At 42.4% G+C, this 21,746-nt stretch overlaps 1 protein-coding gene across 1 annotated transcript in view; it reads left to right on the top strand.

The window, feature by feature from the left end:
* The window catches only part of LOC121579232 (follistatin-related protein 4-like), a 262,850-nt gene extending 241,408 nt beyond the window's left edge, over positions 1 to 21,442 (top strand). The window contains exons 15-16 of the mRNA XM_041893638.2: positions 19,022 to 19,131; positions 19,302 to 21,442. Of these exons, the coding sequence (XP_041749572.2) occupies positions 19,022 to 19,131; positions 19,302 to 20,010 (819 nt within the window). The 3' untranslated portion in view covers positions 20,011 to 21,442. The remainder of the gene's footprint in view (positions 1 to 19,021; positions 19,132 to 19,301) is intronic.
* Positions 21,443 to 21,746: the final 304 nt, after the last annotated feature.

The following is a 21,746-nucleotide window of genomic DNA, read 5'->3' as shown; positions in this document are numbered from 1 at the left end:
CTGCGACCTGGCCAAGATAAAGCAAAGCAGTGCGATAAAAACAACAACAACACAGAGTTACATATGGAATAAACAAAAACGTACAGTCAATAACACAATAGAAAATAGAAAATATATATACAGTGTGTGCAAATGTAGTAAGTTATGGAGGTAAGGCAATAAATAGGCCATAGTGCAAAATAATTACATTTTAGTATTAACACTGGAGTGATAGATGTGCAGAAGATGATGTGGGGTGCAAATGAGCAAAATAAATAACAATGTAAATAACAATATGGGGATGAGGTAGTTGGCTGGGCTAATTACAGATGGGCTGTGTACAGGTGCAGTGATCGGTAAGCTGCTCTGACAACTGATGCTTAAAGTTAATGAGGGAGATAAGTGTCTCCAGCTTCAGAGATTTTTGTAGTTCGTTCCAGTCATTTGCAGCAGAGAACTGGAAGGAATGGCAGCCAAAGGAGGTGTTGGCTTTGGGGATGACCAGTGAGATATACCTGCTGGAGCGCATACTACGGGTGGGTGTTGCTATGGTGACCAATGAGCTAAGATAAGGCGGGGATTTGCCTAGAAGTGATTTATAGATGACCTGGAGCCAGTGGGTTTGGCGATGAATATGTAGTGAGGACCAGCCAACGAGAGCGTACAGGTCACAATGATGGGTAGTATATGTGGCTTTGGTGACAAAATGGATGGCACTGTGATAGACTACATCCAATTTGCTGAGTTGAGTGTTGGAAGCTATTTTGTAAATGACATTGCCGAAGTCAAGGATCGGTATGATAGTCAGTTTTATGAGGGCATGTTTAGCAGCATAAGTGAAGGAGGCTTTGTTGTGAAACAGGAAGCCGATTCTAGATTTAATTTTGGATTGGAGATGCTTAATGTGAGTCTGGAAGGAGAGTTTACGGTCTAACTAGACACCTAGGTATTTGTAGTTGTCCACATATTCTAAGTCAGACCCGCCGAGAGTAGTGATTCTAGTCGGGCGGGCGGGTGCAAGCAGCGTTCGATTGAAGAGCATGCATTTAGTTTTACTAGCGTTTAAGAGCAGTTGGAGGCCACAGAAGGAGTGTTGTATGGCATTGAAGCTCGTTTGGAGGTTTGTTAACACAGTGTCCAATGAAGGGCCAGATGTATACAAAATGGTGTTGTCTGCGTAGAGGTGGATCTGAGAGTCACCAGCAGCAAGAGCGACATCATTGATATACACAGAAAATAGAGTCGGCCCGAGAATTGAACCCTGTGGCACCCCCATAGAGACTGCCAGAGGTCCAGACAACAGGCCCTCCGATTTGACACATTGAACTCTAATAAGAATGCGGTGATTGACAGAGTCAAAAGCCTTGGCTGCACAGTACTGTCTTTTATCAATCGCGGTTATTATATTGTTTAGGACCTTGAGCGTGGCTGAGGTGCACCCATGACCAGCTCGGAAACCAGATTGCATAGCGGAGAAGGCACGTGGGATTCGAAGTAGTCGGTGATCTGTTTGTTAACTTGGCCTTCAACTACTTTCGAAAGGCAGGGTAGGATGGATATAGGTCTGTAACAGTTTGGATCTAGAGTGTCACCCCCTTTGAAGAGGGGGATGACCGCGGCAGCTTTCCAATCTCTGGGGATATCAGACGATACAAAAGAGAGGTTGAACAGGCTAGTAATAAGGGTTGCGACAATTTCGGCAGCTAATTTTAGAAAGAAAGGGTCCAGATTGTCTAGCCCAGCTGATTTGTAGGGGTCCAGATTTTGCAGCTCTTTCAGGACATCAGCTATCTGAATTTGGGTGAAGGAGAAGCGGGGGGGGCATGGGCTTGTTGCAGCGGAGGGTGCAGAGCTGGTGTCCGGGGTAGGGGTAGCCAGGTGGAAAGCATGGCCAGCCGTAGCAAAATGCTTATTGAAATTCTCAATTATCGTAGATTTATCGGTGGTGACAGTGTTTCCTAGCCTCAGTGCAGTGGGTAGCTGGGAGGAGGTGCTTTTATTCTCCATGGACTTTACAGTGTCCCAAAACGTTTTGGAGTTAGTGCTACAGGATGCAAATTTCTGTTTGAAAAAGCTAGCCTTTGCTTTCCTAACTGATGGTGTATATTGGTTCCTGACTTCCCTGAAAAGTTGCATATCGCGGGGGCCGTTCGATGCTAATGCAGTATGCCACAGGATGTTTTTGTGCTGGTCAAGCGCAGTCAAGTCTGGGGTGAACCAGGGGCAATATCTGTTCTTAGTTCTGAATTTTTTGAATGGGGCATGCTTTTTTAAGATGGAGAGGAAAGCACTTTTGAAGAACATTCAGGCATCCTCTACTGACGAAATGAGGTCAATATCCATCCAGGATACCCGGGCCAGGAACAATTAGAAAGGCCTGCTCGCTGAAGTGTTTTAGGGAGCGTTTGACAGTGATGAGGGGTGGTCGTTTGACCGCAGACCCATTACGGACGCAGGCAATGAGGCAGTGATCGCTGAGATCCTGGTTGAAGACAGCGGAGGTGTATTTAGAGGGTAAATTAGTCAGGATGATATCTATGAGGGTACCCATGTTTACGGATTTAGGGTTGTACCTGGTAGGTTCCTTGATAATTTGTGTGAGATTGAGGGCATCTAGTTTAGATTGTAGGACGGCCGGGGTGTTAAGCATATCCCAGTTTAGGTCACCAAGCAGTACGAACTCTGTGGATAGATGGGGAGCAAGCAATTCACATATGGTGTCCAGGGCACAACTGGGGGCTATGGGGGGTCTGTAGTGTGGTATCTAAATAATGATGCTAATTTTGCTGTGAGAACAAGGAGTCCGCTTACACTGTACTTTGATTATAAAGGTTTATTTATATCACAAGATTTCAGCGTAAATTTACAGACATCTGCAGGCATCTGGAGAACAACGGACTCAAAATAATATGTTGTTCTGTCCTCCTTTGTCCCAACCAAGTATTTATGATCTTTAACATGATATGGGTGGTTTCCCCTACAGACCAATCCCATGACTCCACACAACAGACTTCCTCTGTTCTAGAGTGCCCCTATAAAACTGCTCCCCAGATGCTTCCCTAAGCTGAATCAACATCCTCTAAGATACCATTTGCAAACGTTAGCAAAGTCATAAATTCCTTAGACACCACATATTTCCCCCCTTCGAGACTAATTAAGTCTCGAAAACAAAAAGAATAGGATATGACAAATAACAATTTATCTTATTGAGTATCTTTAACAATAAACCAAAAACACATTTTTCTATGGAGTGTAAATAAATTTCTATGAAATATGAACAAATCTTTATGGAGTGTGAGAGCGAAAAACCTGTCTGGCAGCTTTCTTTCCAAATATCCATCAATCAATCAAGACAGTAAAATTCTCTCACGGCCCCTCTGCCCCAGGCAACCACCTAAGTACTCCAGATCAATTCATACATCTTTATCAATGCATTTTAAACTATGATGCAATTTGAATACACATGAACGCCTCAGCAAGCAAAATACAATCAAAAATGTCCCCTACAGGCTGGTCGACCCATCGGACCCTCCTGTGGATTCTCTCTATCCCTGCCTAGACCCAATATCCCTAAGCATCCACGAAATAAACAAAAACATCTGAGATCCCCACATGTACCCAATAACAGCAAATATCATTCTTCAAAAATTAATACAGAAAGAATATGACACAAATAATGTATTACACATGCAAATATGTCTATATATCATTGCAGACACTGGAATGTAGTCCACTACACTTCATCTCCTCAGCAGTGTCGACTTCCAATGCAACGTCGATGATGGAATCTGAACATTTCCACACCTTCCTTGTTCCACTTCCTCCAGTCCATTCATATTGTCCCTTCATATTGTCCATGTTTGAGTATTTGAATCCCCTCTACACATTCCCCCATATGCTTCTGGAAGAAAAGAAAAGACCAAACAGTATATTTTGCAAAACAACACATTCACATTAAAACATCAATATCAACTAAAAATGATATATAAAATGATATATAAAATGAATCTCATTCCATTTCCCCCCTTGGATTCATCACAAAATACTAAAATCACACTAATATTTAAAAACATTTAAAAAATGATCGGATATTCAAAATGGATATCTATCCATCAATACTCCATCCAGTCCCACTTGTTCATCTTCATCTAGATCAGTAACAGTTTACAATGGCATCTGAGTGTTTTCTCCAGGCATCACAACTCCAACCCATCTCAATATCATAGCCTTCGCAAAAGTCAATAACAAAGTACAAAACAAAACATCACACACAGCGCTATCAGAGCTGCTACTAAAATCTGAACTATCACTGCTCCCACTGGGCCTAACTGATCTTGCAACCAAGCCTTCGCTGACCATCCAGCTCCTTCAGATCTACCAAACGCATCCCTTATATTCTTCAATGTATCTATAACACTAGTGATATTATCGGAACTATCTGGGATCAAAGTATAACAATCATCCCCCGTCAAATTCATAGCCAAACATAAGCCACCTTGTTTTGCTAAAATATAGTCAAGAGCCATGTTATGTTTCAACAGCGTCAGTCTGTGACTTCTTTGAGTATTCGACAGAAGGTTAAACCCTCTTATCGTTTCATTTGCAAAACCCTGCAAAGTATAGGTAATATTATCTATGTGATCTGCCAAAAATTTTACACCATACAATGGAAAAAGTCCAAGTCCCCACTTCTCTCCTAGACTTATCCTCCAATGGTAGGCTTCCAGACTATGAAATTTCGCCATGTCCCTTTTCACCCTATTTCCAAACCTAGACTCAGATTTATCTGTGTCCGGTACTTCCCCTCTTTTAATGGTAAAAACCTCATATGGAAGCTTCAACGTCAACATGTAACAACATCCTGTCCATCCATAGGGTAAGAATATACAGTGGGGAAAAGAAGTATTTAGTCAGCCACCAATTGTGCAAGTTCTCCCACTTAAAAAGATGAGGGAGGCCTGTAATTTTCATCATAGGTACACGTCAACTATGACAGACAAAATGAGGAAAAAAAATCCAGAAAATCACATTGTAGGATTTTTAATGAATTTATTTGCAAATTATGGTGGAAAATAAGTATTTGGTCAATAACAAAAGTTTCTCAATACTTTGTTATATACCCTTTGTTGGCAATGACACAGGTCAAACGTTTTCTGTAAGTCTTCACAAGGTTTTCACACACTGTTGCTGGTATTTTGGCCCATTCCTCCATGCAGATCTCCTCTGATGTTTTGATGTTTTGGGGCTGTCGCTGGGCAACACGGACTTTCAACTCCCTCCAAAGATTTTCTATGGGGTTGAGATCTGGAGACTCCAGGACCTTGAAATGCTTCTTACGAAGCCACTCCTTCGTTGCCCGGGCGGTGTGTTTGGGATCATTGTCATGCTGAAAGACCCAGCCACGTTTCATCTTCAATGCCCTTGCTGATGGAAGGAGGTTTTCACTCAAAATCTCACGATACATGGCCCCATTCATTCTTTCCTTTACACGGATCAGTCGTCCTGGTCCCTTTGCAGAAAAACAGCCCCAAAGTATGATGTTTTCACTCCCATGCTTCACAGTAGGTATGGTGTTCTTTGGATGCAACTCAGCATTCTTTGTCCTCCAAACACGACGAGTTGAGTTTTTACCAAAAATTTATATTTTGGTTTCATCTGACCATATGACATTCTCCCAATCCTCTTCTGGATGCACTCTAGCAAACTTCAGACGGGCCTGGACATGTACTGGCTTAAGCAGGGGGACACGTCTAGCACTGCAGGATTTGAGTTCCTGGCGGCGTAGTGTGTTACTGATGGTAGGCTTTGTTACTTTGGTCCCAGCTCTCTGCAGGTCATTCACTAGGTCCCCCCGTGTGGTTCTGGGATTTTTGCTCACCGTTCTTGTGATCATTTTGACCCCCACGGGGTGAGATCTTGCGTGGAGCCCCAGATCGAGGGAGATTATCAGTGGTCTTGTATGTCTTCCATTTCCTAATAATTGCTCCCACAGTTGATTTCTTCAAACCAAGCTGCTTACCTATTGCAGATTCAGTCTTCCCAGCCTGGTGCAGGTCTACACTTTTGTTTCTGGTGTCCTTTGACAGCTCTTTGGTCTTGGCCATAGTGGAGTTTGGAGTGTGACTGTTTGAGGTTGTGGACAGGTGTCTTTTATACTGATAACAAGTTCAAACAGGTGCCATTAATACAGGTAACGAGTGGAGGACAGAGGAGCCTCTTAAAGAAGAAGTTACAGGTCTGTGAGAGCCAGAAATCTTGCTTGTTTGTAGGTGACCAAATACTTATTTTCCACCATAATTTACAAATAAATTCATTAAAAATCCTACAATGTGATTTTCTGGATTTTCTTTTCTCAATTTGTCTGTCATAGTTGAAGTGTACCTATGATGAAAATTACAGGCCTCTCTCATCTTTTTAAGTGGGAGAACTTGCACAATTGGTGGCTGACTAAATACTTTTTTCCCCCACTGTATATGCTTTATCACCACAAACCCACCAAATATCTCTAAAATTCCCAATAGTCACATTACCAGGCAAAAGCTGATCTTTCACCATCAAAGTCCTGCTCTTCTTACTAACTGGAACATAAAAAGTTACATTATATTTCTCATTACTAACCTTATGTTCATGCTTACCCAAAGTCATCATATAATCATCACAATCTGATATTCCCATAAACATACCCTTTCCATCATATATTTTATTAGAACAAAAACAGCTTTTAGCCCTCACTGGTTTCACCTCCAATGCTTCAGGAATCGCTGTTAACTGATTTTCCTTCCCATCTAACAAATTCACGTAGGGTAATTCATTTAACCAAGAACATTTAACCCTAGGCCTAAACAAATGCTTCCACAACGACATTATTGTATCTGTTAATGATTGTTGCTGATACAACAGCCATAATAAAGCATAAGATTGACACGTACTTGACAGAGGTTTAGCCACCGTCTCTAAGATTGAACCCCATCTGCCTGGTGCTGGAATTCTCAACAGACATGGACCCTCAAGATTCCTCACTGATCTTACAGAATGAGTTAACTGCTGGAACCAAAGATTCCTACCTGCCCATCCATCTTTATTTTGCAAAACAGAAGAATCAAATCCATATGCCTTCCATTTAGTTTCTCTCTTCCCTAACAAGCGGTATTGATCAGATATATCTTCTTGTCTTCCATCAAAATCAAAGAACTCATCCTTTACCTCCAGGATAGTATTCTGCACTATTTCAGATGAATCTACATCATTCTCTCCTACCATCTGCTCTCCTATTTCAACACTATCCTTACTACCATTGATAGCACTCTCCATCCGTATCATAAACTCCTGAGTCACTCTTGCTACATCCTTTAGTTTCAGAAAAGTTGTTGTTGGTGTCTGTGTCATATTTCCTACATTTGTTATTGCCGTCTTACCATTAATCTCTTTCAAAGTTGCTATTAAAATAGTTGCTTTAGTTGATGGATTAACACTCTTAACTATTTCCAGTGGGAAAGTTACAGATATCCTCTGTGTATTATTTACTGTTGGAGTGGCTACTGTAATATACTTCTCCTGAACTCCTTTGGTGACTGTGGAAGCTTCAACAGACTTCAAATCTTCCATCATAAGCGTCACCTTACGAGTTACATAGCCTTTTAACCAATCATTCTTGACCGGAACACATTTTAATGCTTGCACTAAATAAGTACACATATATTCTCCCTGATCTTTCCATGTAACAGTACGCAAAATAAGTGAGCAATCACTCATAACCCTCTTCCACTTCATATCGTTGTACAAAATATACTTCCTTTCACTAGGTGAAACAGCTTCTACTTCTTATCCTCATAACAACACTTATTTTCCATAATTATCTCTCCATGTGGGAGGAACGTCACCACCCCCACTCCATCTCTCACATCTACAAGGAAGATGAGCTGTACCACCCATCCTAACCCTAATGACAGTCTTTTCCTCTACAATTGGTGCTGGAGCGATTGGCTCCCTTGTAATCAAATGTGATATATTTATAGCTTTAATAACTGTCAATGTTGAAAGAGTTGAATTGCTTCTCACTATTGTTTTAATAGGCTGAAGTGTTGATGTCATTGTTGTTGATTCATCCATTCTCCCTAAAGCTTTGAACTCTTTACTTGTATTTCCATCTATCACCACTAGTGTCACTACATTAACTCTCAGTCCCAACTCTAATCCCTCACTTTTAAACTGTTGATTATAAAAAATACATTTATAATCACCTTGATCTTCCTGCTGGGAATTGTAAATATAGATACTGCAATCACCCTCAATCTTCATTCTTCTCTTATCATTCAACAACGCATACTTTCTCAATGCAACTTCTCCTAACAGATCTAAACTCCTGCCATATCTATCTTCCCACTGAACTCTAAATTTCCCTTCACCACTGTTCTCTCTCATGCACTTACATGGGAGCTGAGCTGACTGTCCTAGAGTTACTTCAACCCTAGTTTTCCATAACTTTTTAGTCTGACTTTTTCCCTTAATTTTTCAAAAACCATTTCACTGATTTATCCACAAATTCCTTTCCCACTAATTTTAGGATATGTGATCGGGAAGTCCCCACCTGCTTATGACTTCTTTACACAAGAACTTGGCAAACGACTGAGCATCTTTTAGCTTAGTTTGACATCTTATGCACCTCTTGGTGTAGGAATGTAACCAAGAATAACAGTCACACCCCTGCAAACATTATTTTTCAGACAGATTGTGCACCTTCCTATGATATAGTCAATCTGTTCAAGCAAATATGGTTCCCAAAAATCCTACTCCTTTGTAATCTTTCTCCTAACCTTAGCCTTCTTTAATTAAAAAATCTTCACTGAGATTTCCAATCCAGAATACTGAAGACGAATCCATCTCTGTCATCATCAACAATTGGTAAACCTTTTCCTTTGGCACTTCTACCAGACAGCCGTCTGGTGTACATCTTATTGTACAGTTCAACTTACACAATGCATCTCTTCCCAACAATGCAATAGGTGTATGTTCTGATACCAGTATGGGTATTGTAATTTTCTGATTTTTATAGCAGAGCTCAATTGGTTCCGTAAGAGGAATCAGCTGTTTTACTCCCTCGAATCCGATTGTCCTAATTAGTTGATTGGACATAGGGAGATGTGTAGCATCTTCAGGCCGAACAAAGATAAAAGCTGTTCCGCTATCCATCATCACTTCCCATGGTCCGTTGTTTATTTTCACTTCAATTGTTGGATATTTTTCCCCTAACTGGTGTTACCAGCTGACACCCCCCTTTCGGATCTTCTAGGCACCCCTAGAATCCTTGCTCCTTTCCCCTATAAGGGTTCACCTGTCCTCCAGATGATCTTCACTTGCTCCTGTATCTTCCTCTGAAATTCCCTCTGATGTTTCCTCCTGGCCCATTGCACTCACAGCAAAGTCACCAACCTGTCCACAATTATAACACACTTCTGAAGATTGCTGGAAGTATGGCTTAAATCGTCCTCCTCTTCCTCTTTCTAAGCCTTCTCGTCCTCTTCCTCTCCAATTCTGTGTCTGTCCAGAAACTGGCTGTGGATATGAAACAACTGGTACCGCTATTGGTGGCTGGTACAATTGCGGTTGGAACTGGTCCGGTTGAAGCTGTTGCAATGATTGTTGATTTGGTGCACACTGATTCTGCATAACCAAAGCTTTTCTTCTCCTTCTTATTCTCCCCCAGTTGTATTTCATCAAGTTTTCTAAGAGTTTCTTGGTCCTGTTCTTTCTGGTTGTGTTCCTCCTTCCTGTACAGATCCACTTGATGGGCTATATGATCTCTATAGACACCTTTTGTCATGCTTCCAAGTACAACCACCTCTGCCAGTTTGCTCCTTACTTGTGAGGGCAGTCCCATCTGCAATTTAGCTCTCAAAATTGACTTCTCAATTTGACTCACATCTGGATAATTTCCGGTAATATTTCTCCACACTTGATGAACTCTTGACACATAGGCTCTCAGATTTTTTTCTTGTTGACATAGTGGGTCAATCAGAAGGTTGTCAGAATACACATTTGTTGGAAACATATCTTTCAGTGCTCTCCACAGCCGATTTCTACTTGCAGCCAACAATTCAGGGTCATTCACTTCAGACCTATCTATCTATTAAGTCCCCCTCTCTGAAAAATGTCTTCCATATCTGGACTCCCAAGGAGATTAGCCAAAAATCTCTTAATGTCTCCTATGGCTGACTGTGTTCCCACCATAATTTCTTCCAATTTTTTAAATCCAAGGATATGCTCCATCTTGAAGAGTAGACAGCTTCTCAAGTCTATCTGACATATCGGTATTCTTCAAAGGCTTATATTCTAGTTCTATCCTCGAAATATCATCTGGCATCATCTTCTTACTTGTGCTCTCTTTCCTTGGCCTCAATGTATACTTTTTCTCCAATTCTTGGGATCCTTTCTCAGCAGTTTTTTCTCTTCTATATCTTCAGCTTCTTGAGTTGTTCTTCCAGTTCTTACTTCTTCTAAATTATTCCCCTTATCCAGGCATAATACGCATCGGTCTATATCTCTTTCTATTTCTTCTGTGCTAATCATTGTAGGATAAAATCCTCTTGAACATAAAGCACCTTTAATCTCCAAATCTTCATCGCTTTCTCCATCTTCACTTTCATCAGAGATCGAATCTCTAGTATCCTTCTTCTTCCTTCAACTTCCATCACCCCTTCTTTCCTCTCTTGCCAACTTCCTTCTGATCACAGAGTCATATCCACCCATGATCTCTTCTCAATCACTCTGATCATCATCATCATCTTCTTCAAGTTCCATCTTCCTGAACCTCACTCCACTCTAGTTTCCAGACATCTCGTTTTCTTCTTACTTTTGGAGTTTGGATTCATTTTTATGGTCGTTTCTGCTTTTCCTCTCTCTATTATTCAAGCACTTTCATCATGTTGATGACGTCTGGGTTAAGAGTCCCTTCCACTAGCCATGGTTGTTCAATGTCATGCCAACGTTTATTCCCTTTTCCAGATAACCTTGTAATACCATTAACTAAAGGATTACTATTTTCTACTACATCAACAGGAGTAATTACTTTCATAGTTTTTATGTCCTTTTTCCCCCTTGTAACAACTCTATTATATTCCTTTATTTTGAATTATTTCATTATTTTAGACTATGTAGCCTATGGTTCCCTCTTTTTTTTTCTCTCTTCCCCAAATTAATTAATAAATTAATTTATTTATTTATTTATTTATTCATCAATTTACTTATTTGTTCATTTTATTTTATTTTATTTTACCAAATTATTGATTAGTGGCAATCTTACCACATCCGATCAGGAAAGTAAATGAAAGTAGTCAACTTCGGAGCAATCCAAAAAAATAAAGACCTATAATCCAGCAACACTACAGCACTCACAAACCAATTGCTTAATAAGCACCCAATGACCTTAATTTTACAGAATAATGTCAGTACTCGATTCCCAACACAACTCTAATCAAACCAACTTATGCACAAAAACTCCAATATGCAATTACATCAATTGATCAGTCTGTTGCCAAGTCCCTGTCAAATTGTCACAACATCAAATATGCTAGGCACACAAAATATCCTCTATGGGAAGGTAAGTTTTGTGAATAGAACAGTACTAGCCTTGATTTGACTGGATCCGTTGCAGCACACCCTGTCGCGTGATGTACTTGTCAGCACCTCCTCTCTCTCTCTCCTCCTTCTCATCGTCTCTCATATCACAGAAGAACAAAGAACAGACAATAATTTAGTAGTTTACGCACTCACTGAGTTATTTCAACCATTCAATATTCCTCTAGTCACATTCGCTCTAAGAAATAAGCAAACAACTTAACTCAGGAATAGTATAAATAGCTCAATAACATTTTATTTTATTTATTTTTAATCCGTCAACATATCTCTAGTTTATCAATTCGATAGGTCTCAAGCAAATAGTTTCATCGTTAAACAACAGCCAATTTAACAAACAGAATACACTATTAGTGTCTAAATCTCTCCTTTCTTCTCTGTCTGCTCTGAGTCTGCGTCTCCCAGCAGCTCAGTGCAGGCAGAGGAGTGGCATATTTGCTCTACGTAACTCTAAACTCATAAAATCACACGCATGCGTAGTTCATTCACCAATACGATTTCAGAGTGGATGGAGCTCTCTCCCAGCTAAACAACAGAAAGTAGACAGACCAACTTTACCTCCGTTCTTCATGAGGCAAACAGTAACACTTAACAGAGCTCACAAACCAACATAAAACATGGAACACAAATCCTACTTTCAAGTTTCTTAACTTCACTTATCCTAATCTGCAGATTTATAGTTATTTTCTTATCCATTACAAAACATCTCTACACACTGTTAAAAACTCCTCCCTGTAGGCTCATGATATTCTAATAGTTAGTAAACGTTCTCTTTTTATAGAGAGTCATGACATTTTTAACCTTAACGTCCTTCCAGGGGGCTCACATATAGTTAACAACCACCAACGTTCTCACCCACGGAGACTCACAAGATCTCCAACACAAATCCCATCCCAACATGAGTCGACTCAGACACAACAGAGACGTCTCCACTCCACCATTTTTCTCTCTCACACACCCACACATACACAGTTTAAGAGGCTTTTTCCGTTCCTACGGACCCCTAAGGCAGTATTCTACCTCCATTGCGCCGTTTTTTCATTGTTCCTAAATTTATGCTACCACGAGTTCGCGGACATCCAATGAGCGGTTACATCAAACATATAGTTCGTCAACTATAAGTTGAGCGGTAACTTGCAACCGAATATATATACCACAACCCCAAGTCCCCGGGACTTACCTAAATTCACCTAATGTGCTTTTAGGATTTTTCGGCCCATCCTAATGATCGCCTCGTTAGAGGGCTTAACATAGATTCGCAATGTCCTAATTTGTATACATTTTCCTTGGCCTTATTCCTTCATTCTATTCTTCAATAGTTATAGACACTCCCCCCTGTTTGCGTTGTTACCAGCGCAAACAAATTTAGGCTAACTGGTGCTAGCTTTGGGACAAGTGGTGATTAGTGGTGATTAGCCAACAACAACATCCATTCGGTTGCAGCTAGCAAGTTGTGATGATCCGCTGTTAAGGTCCAGTGATTCAGTGATGTAGAGGTTAACCCAGGCCCTGTAGCCCCCAGTATCACTCCTACTCCCCAGGCGCTATCATTTGTTGACTTCTGTAACCGTAAAAGCCTTGGTTTCTTGCATGTTATCATCAGAAGCCTCCTCCCCAAGTTTGAGTTATTCACTGCATTAGCACACTCTGTCAACCCTGATGTTGTGGTCGTCGCAACGGGAAGCCTGTTGAAACCACATCAGACGATTACGTCGGCAGACCAGTCGTGATGCTTCAGCGGGGCTCCGTGTCGACACTAGGAGGTCCCGTCCGGTTGACAGAGAGGTGGATAGCTGGGAGATGGGCCTGGCTCGAGGCTAGCTCAAGGCTAACTGGTGCTAGCTTTGGGACAAGTGGTGATTAGTGGTGATTAGCCAACAACAACATCCATTCGGTTGCAGCTAGCTAGTTGTGATGATCCGCTGTTAAGGTCCAGTGATTCCGGCAGAAAATCCTAAATGCTCTGGGTCGATAGCACGCTGTGCAGACTGGCCGATAATTGTCCAGCCTATAGCTGGCTGGTAGGTAGTGCATGCCACGGACAGTGGTGAAGACCGCTAACGGTGGCTAATAGCAATAGCTAATAGCAAGTAGCTAGTTAGCTGGCTAGCTGGCTAGTTTCAGCCGTGGGTTCTTGATAAAAGGTATGAAGAAATAATAGAATCCATTCCACATTGGGTGAGGCGGGTTGCAGGAAAGTATATTTAGTCAAGGATGGAAAGTGAGATATATGTTACAGTGGCAATATGTTGCAATATATTGAAACTTCAGTATGTTCAAATGACGCAACTGTAATAGATACTTGCAGTCCAGGTGGTATGCAATGGAATTGGCCAGTAGATGCCTACCAGCTAGATATTAGTACAGGGGGGTGTACTTGTACATCAAGCTACCTGCTATAGACTAGCATTCTGTCCAGGGGGTGTACTTGTACATCAAGCTGCTAGCTATAGACTAGCATTCTGTCCAGGAGGTGTACTTGTACATCAAGCTGCCTGCTATAGACTAGCATTCTGTCCAGGGGATGTACTTGTACATCAAGCTGCCTGCTATAGACTAGTATTCTGTCTAGGAGGTGTACTTGTACATCAAGGCCTTAAAGCATTCTGTCTAGGAGGTGTACTTGTACATCAAGCTGCCTGCTATAGACTAGCATTCTGTCCAGGGTGGTGTACTTGTACATCAAGCTGCCTGCTATAGACTAGCATTATGTCCAGGGGGTGTACTTGTACATCAAGCTGCTTGCTATATACTAGCATTCTGTCCAGGGGGTGTACTTGTACATCAAGCTGCCTGCTATAGACTAGTATTCTGTCCAGGAGGTGTACTTGTACATCAAGCTGCCTGCTATAGACTAGCATTCTGTCTAGGAGGTGTACTTGTACATCAAGCTGCCTGCTATAGACTAGCATTCTGTCCAGGGGTGTGTACTTGTACATCAAGCTGCCTGCTATAGACTAGCATTATGTCCAGGGGGTGTACTTGTACATCAAGCTGCTTGCTATAGACTAGCATTCTGTCCAGGGGGTGTACTTGTACATCAAGCTGCCTGCTATAGACTAGTATTCTGTCCAGGAGGTGTACTTGTACATCAAGCTGCCTGCTATAGACTAGCATTCTGTCCAGGGGGGTGTACTTGTACATCAAGCTGCCTGCTATAGACTAGCATTCTGTTCAGGGGGTGTACTTGTACATCAAGCTGCTTGCTATAGACTAGCATTCTGTCCGGGGGTGTACTTGTACATCAAGCTGCCTGCTAGAGACTAGTATTCTGTCCAGGAGGTGTACTTGTACATCAAGCTGCCTGCTATAGACTAGCATTCTGTCCAGGGGGGTGTACTTGTACATCAAGCTGCCTGCTATAGACTAGCATTCTGTTCAGGGGGTGTACTTGTACATCAAGCTGCCTGCTATAGAATAGCATTCTGTCTAGGAGGTGTACTTGTACATCAAGCTGCCTGCTAGAGACTAGTATTCTGTCCAGGAGGTGTACTTACACATCAAACTGCCTGCTATATACTAGCATTATGTCCAGGGGGTGTACTTGTGCATCAAGCTGCCTGCTATAGACTAGCATTCTGTCTAGGAGGTGTACTTGTACAGCAATCTGCCTGCTATAGACTAGCATTCTGTCTAGGAGGTGTACTTGTACATCAAGCTGCCTGCTATAGACTAGTATTCTGTCCAGGAGGTGTACTTGTACATCAAGCTGCCGTTCTGGCTGTTACAAGGCTTACTTACTATTTTTAGCCAGGACCCTAAATAGATCAGGGGTTCCCAAACTGTTTCACTCAGGCCCCCCTTCCAGCACTGGGGAACATCCATTTCTATGGGCACAAGCACTGTTCATGTCACAAACTGTTCATACCCTCTTATTGGCAGAGAGAACATTTTGCAGATTTAAAGCTTATTTCCTGCAATTCTATACATTTTCCCGTGTCTAATGTGTATTCATGTGATATTTGAGTGACAAAAAAATTAGTATCTAAGGGCTACAAAAACCTAGCAAAAACATTAGCCGACATGGGCTAGTTGATCTGGACATTTCTTACAAGTTATAAATAGCTCTCTAAGAAATGCAATGACTGACATTGCACCTTGTGATTTCTACTATTACAACTTTCAAGAGTAAGTTGAAAGCCGGACTGAGTTCCTTATACATATATATATATACATTTTTTTTATGCTAGTCTTATGCTTTGGAGGTGTTTTTCTGCTAAGGGGACAGGACAACTTCATCAAAGGGACGATGGACGGGGCCATGTACCGTCAAATCTTGGGTGAGAACCTCCTTCCCTCAGCCAGGGCATTGAAAATGGGTCGTGGATGGGAATTCCAGCATGACAATGACCCAAAACACACGGCCAATGCAACAAAGGAGTGGCTCAAGAAGAAGCACATTAAGGTCCTGGAGTGGCCTAGCCAGTCTCCAGACCTTAATCCCATAGAAAATCTCTGGAGGGAGCTGAAGGTTCGAGTTGCCAAACGTCAGCCTCGAAACCTTAATGACTTGGAGAAGATCTGCAAAGAGGAGTGGAAAAAAATCCCTCCTGAGATGTGTGCAAACCTGGTGGCCAACTACACCAGGTGTGATTGCCAACAAGGGTTTTGCCACCAAGTACTAAGTCATGTTTTGCAGAGGGGTCAAATACTTATTTCCCTCATTAAAATGCAAATCAATGTATACAATTTTTGACATGCGTTTTTCTGGATTTTTTGTTTGTTATTTTGTCTCTCACTGTTCAAATAAACCTACCATTAAAATTATAGACTGATCATGTCTTTGTCAGTGGGCAAACGTACAAAATCAGCAGGGGATCAAATACTTTTTTCCCTCACTGTATGTGAGAATGATGTTCATGCTGATCATTGACTGTAGCTCATCATTCAACACCATAGTGCCCTCCAAGCTCATCACTAAGCTCAAGACCCTGGGACTGAACGCCTCCCTCTGCAACTGGATCCTGGACTTCCTAACATCCGCCACACTGACCCTCAACACGTGGGCCCCTCAGGGGTGTGTGTTTAATCCCCTCCTGTACTCCCCGTTCATCCACAACTGCGTTATTACGTTTGCTGATGACACGACGGTGGTAGGCCTGATCACCGATGATGATGAGACAGCCTATAGGAAGGAGGTCAGTGACCTGGCAGTATGGTCCCAGGACAACACCTCTCCCTCAACATCAGCAACACAAAGGAGCTGATCGTGGACTACAGGAAGCGGAGGGCAGAGCACACCCCCATTCACATCGACGGGGCTGTAGTGGAGCGAGTCAAGAGCTTCATGTTCCTCAGTGTCCACATCACTAAGGAATTAACATGGTCCACACACACCAACACAGTCGTGAAGAAGGTACGACAATGCCTCTTCCCCCTCAGGAGGCTGAAAATATTTGGCATGGGCCCTCAGATCCTCAAAAAGTTATATAGCTGCACCACTGAGAGCATTTTGACTGGCTGCATCACCGCTTGGTATGGCAACTGCTTGGCATCCGACCGCAAGGCGCTACAGAGGGTAGTGCGTACGGCCCAGTACATCACTGGGGCCGAGCTCCCTGCCATCCAGGACCTCTTTACCAGGCAGTGTCAGAGGAAGGCCCTAAAAGTTGGCAGACTCCAGCCACCCAAGTCATAGACTGTTCTCTCTGCTACTGCACGGCAAGTGGTACCGATGCACCAAGTCTGGAACCAACAGGACCCGGAACAGCTTCTACCCCCAAGCCATATTGTAAGACTACTAAATAGTTAACCAAATAGCTGCCCGGACAATCTCAATTGATCCTTTTTGCACTAACTATTTTGACTCATCACATACGCTGCTGCTACTATTTATTATCTATCCTGTTGCCTAGTCACTTTATCCCTACCTGTACAAATCTACCTAAATTACCTCTTACCCCTGCACATCGACTCAATACTGGTACCCAAGGTATCACTAATCATTATGTATTTATTCCTCCTGTTATTATTTTTAGATTATTTTTCTCTCTGCGTTGTTGAGAAGCGCCCGTAAGGAAGCATTTCGCTCTTAGTCTACACCTGTTGTTTACGAAGCATGTGACAAATAACATTTGATTTGATTTGATTTGATTTAAGGTATGGTCCTTATACTACAGTGCAATATTCATATTAAAGTGGGGACCAATAGGATATAAAGCAATTCTTAATAGCATTGAGATTCAACAGTCTGCCTTGAAATGAGTGCAGTTCAATATAAAAGCCACTCAGTCAGTACAAACCAATTCCCCTTCAGGTATTAAAGTACAGTAGGAGTAATGCAGTAGAGAAAATAACAGCTAAGGTAAAATACAGTAACACCGTGCGTATGATCCATTAGGATGAGCGATGACAGGGGCCAGAGTGATGGTATGAATTTCCGAACACCCTGAGTGTATGAGAGCATTACTTCCTTATTAGACATGAGTAATATTATGTGTTAGTGAAAACATTAACTCTGGACCATTGTAACAATGTAACAATTCTAATTACCTTTTTTTAACAAGGTTTTTCTCCAAACCCTGTAGGGGTTGGAACTACAGGGGATTTCTGGGTTTTTTAAGTCGGTTATGAGCAGAGCTGATATGAGGGGCTCTGTAGCTATGTAGAATGCAGTGGCAAAGGGAGCCGCATTAAACTTTTGTTATTTTCTCTGTCAGTAGTTCACTCACAGGAAGACTGCAAAATCCAAAATCAGGCCCCCCAATGACAATGTGATGGTGTTAGGGCTTTAGTGGGGATGGCACAGACTTCAGATTAGTATCTATAGTTGTTTTCCCTTTTAAACAAATACCTTCTGCGTGTAAGATGTACTGGAGCCTGCCTCCTTTTAGTGCAACAGTTCTTTAAAGAAAAACAAATATATTTAAAACCAATAGAAAAACTGCTTAATATACTGTTATGGAAGAACAAGTCGTTTGATTGGCTACTATGGGGTCCGATGTATGGACAAAGCAGTGGTTATATACAGTGAGAATCCCACTAGTCCTTGACAGTGACCTGATAATGTAAAGTACCTGATGAAGCATTTGTCATGTGAATACTGGGTGGGGCCCAAAGTGAGTGGATGGATAGATCGTCCAATGAGAGTCAGACCGACACCTTTGAGATAGCAGCTCTATCTGTGTCTCTCCTAAACCAACCATTACATTTTACATTTACATCATTTAGCAGACCCAATACAATCCTCGATCAGGTCTTGAGGTGAGACCATATTGCATCAGCCTAACTATACTGCTCTATGTAGATCCTTATCTGCAGTAGGATATATGGCAACATTAACATCTGACTTTTGCTATTATGTTTCAGTACACTTTCCGAACCATGCTTTCTCTTATTGTTCTCTGGCTGGGTAGGTGATACTTGTATTTGTATATTTCCTGTTCTCCTGTTCTTCTTTGCTCTGTTCCAGGTGATTCCCCAGGCCAGTGTTGGAGAGGTGCACCACACCCTCCGCACCCCCTTCCAGAGGGTTGATGACTTCTTCATCCCTCCAACCAACCTCATCATCACTCACGTCAGGTACGGATGTCCCGCTAACCTTAAACACGGTGGTGAACTCACCACCTCAACATCGCAATCCCTCTCAAGTGGAGGAAAAAATAGCAAATTAGAATTTTAATGAGAATCCTGACCACACTGTAATCACCAAAAAATACCATTAACCTTTCCCTTGAACTTTGTCATCTTAGGTTTGGCTTCGCCTTCCTCAAATCTGAACCTGCGGTGCATAAGATTGACTTGGAGACCTTCCACCGCGTCAAGACCATCAGCCTGAAGAACTACAGCTGTGTGCCCGTCAGCATGGCTTACACACACCTGAGTGGATTCTACTTCATCCAGTGCCAGTCTCAGAGCAGGGACCCCTCGTCAGCCCAGCCACAGCTCCTCATCGACAGTGTCACCGACACCGTCATTGGGCCCAACCTCAACATCACGGGCCAGCCCTACGTGTCCCCGAATGGCCGCTACATCGTCACACCGGACCAGCAGCGCGGCAAGCTCAGAGTTCAAACAGTGTCCTTCCAGGGGGTGCTGGGTCTGAGCTGGGAGTTGGACACCACTCTCCTTGTGTCCGACCTGGTCTTCCAGCCCTCCTTCACTGAGTCCAACCAGTACACGGTGGTAGCTGCCTCTGGCTCAGGCATGGACCTGCTCTTCTCTGACCTGGCGTCAGGCCACAGCGAGGTCCTCAGGAGCCTCAAGGAGCCCCTGTCACCCCACACCTGGCCCTGGGGGGGCCCCAACAGAGTGGTGGTGTCCAGTGGACTGTTTGGCCAGTACCTGGTCACCCCCTCAGCGGAGTCCCTCTTTGTGTTGAACGGCAAACAGAAGACGCCCCATTGCGAGGTGTCAGACATCAAGAGAGGGAACACAGTGGTGTGGGTGGGAGAGGTATGAGAAAGAGGGAAGAGAGAGAGAGCAGAGAGAGAGAGAGAGAGAGAAATAGAGATCAGGCCAAAACACTTAAGATATATGTGGACATAAGTGGACTCAACCCTAGGACTGAGTGAGAGGAACACATCTGGGTTATTGTAACAAAAATACACAAAAAATTGTAATTGAAAAAAAAATATTAAGAAAATCCTATTGTGAGATTTTTACGGGGAGAAGGTGCGTGGCGAGGCCCTTCAGTGCAACAGTGATCTATGTGCACTGAACTAAGAGGAGTTATACATTATTGCACTTCCTTGTAACACTGCAGATACATGTAATAGGAGAGGGATATAATGAAAACATTAACTATGCACAATGCTCACTTTTTTAGACTAAAGCTTTTTGGTTTCAAGATGTTTGTCGTTCACCAGTGCTGCAAATAGTCACAACAAGATGTCTGTCTGGCTTTATTGTATGTGTTTTCAGTCCTTTTCAAAACCACCGCTCCACCGCTCTCTGTTACTTGCCTTTGTCATTGGAAATGGTATTGCACGCTTTCTCTAAAAGCTTTCATCCTGACCAACACGTACAGGTTACTTTAAAACACATGTTGTACCCTATAAGTCATAACCTGTTACTTTTAAAAGAGTCAATGTTTCCATCCATTAGCTAAGAACGGTGGATATCAAATTGCATACAGTAGAAAACCCATTAGAACATGTAATTGTACAGTATGTCACGCCCTCCCCCTCCCTCTCACACAGTAAGCCTACTTCCAGTTTTGATCTGGTGACCTCCTAGTCCTCTGTCTACTAAGTCTAGCATTGTAAGGGTCTTGTTCATCAGCATGGAGGTATTGTAAATCCTGTGTATCCAGTTTCTGCCCTATAGCTTGTTTCCCATTCTGCTCCATAACTTAAATCCAACTTCCCCTAAAGAATAGATGGTCCTATTACACTATTACTGGCTAGTCATGTATGTGATGAGCTAGTTACAGCAAAACAACACTATCAAAAAAGACATAAACCGAGATGATCAGATTTGTTGTTCATGTTTGTGATTTATATATTTGCTAATACTTTACTCAATCTGACGCAGAAGCAAAGGCTTGATTATGTTTCCTAGACCACTGTTGCACTGAGAAAGACATGTATTTCAGAAGGAGTGAGGCAGAGATGTGTAATATATATTTAAAAAGCTCAATTCGAAGCCCAATTATTTTGCAGTTGGCATGGAAAAACTAAATTTCAGGAATGACCATAAAAAAGCATCAGGCACCCGGACCACAGTACTTATCTTACCACCAATGCAGAGTAACTTCAGAATAATTAATAAGAGTCACCACCAAAGGCTTCATCAGGACCGAGTGTTCCATATGCATGTACTGTCACGAATTCAGCCGAGGCTGCCCCTCCTCCTTGCTCGGGCAGGTTTCGGCGTTCATCGTCACCGGCTTACTAGCCACTACCGCTCCATTTATCATCACTCCATTTGTCTTGTCTTGTCTTGTCAATCACACACACCTGGTACTCATTCCCTCATTAGTCTGTGTATAAGTGTTCCCTCTGCCCCCTTGTCCTTTGTGAGTGATTGTTCGTTGTGAGAGTGAGTAGTTCGGTTGAGCTACTCTTTACTTGTATGCAGCCAAGGTTGATTTTCCCTTGTGCTAGTTTCGTTCTGTTGCTATATGCGCTACATTATTGTACACTGAATAAACTCTTGTTTTCGGTGTTTTACCTCCTGCGCCTGACTCCGTCATT

The sequence above is a fragment of the Coregonus clupeaformis genome, chromosome 13 (assembly GCF_020615455.1).
Source record: "Coregonus clupeaformis isolate EN_2021a chromosome 13, ASM2061545v1, whole genome shotgun sequence".
Lineage (NCBI taxonomy): Eukaryota > Metazoa > Chordata > Actinopteri > Salmoniformes > Salmonidae > Coregonus > Coregonus clupeaformis.
This window is presented reverse-complemented; position numbering and strand designations above follow the sequence as displayed.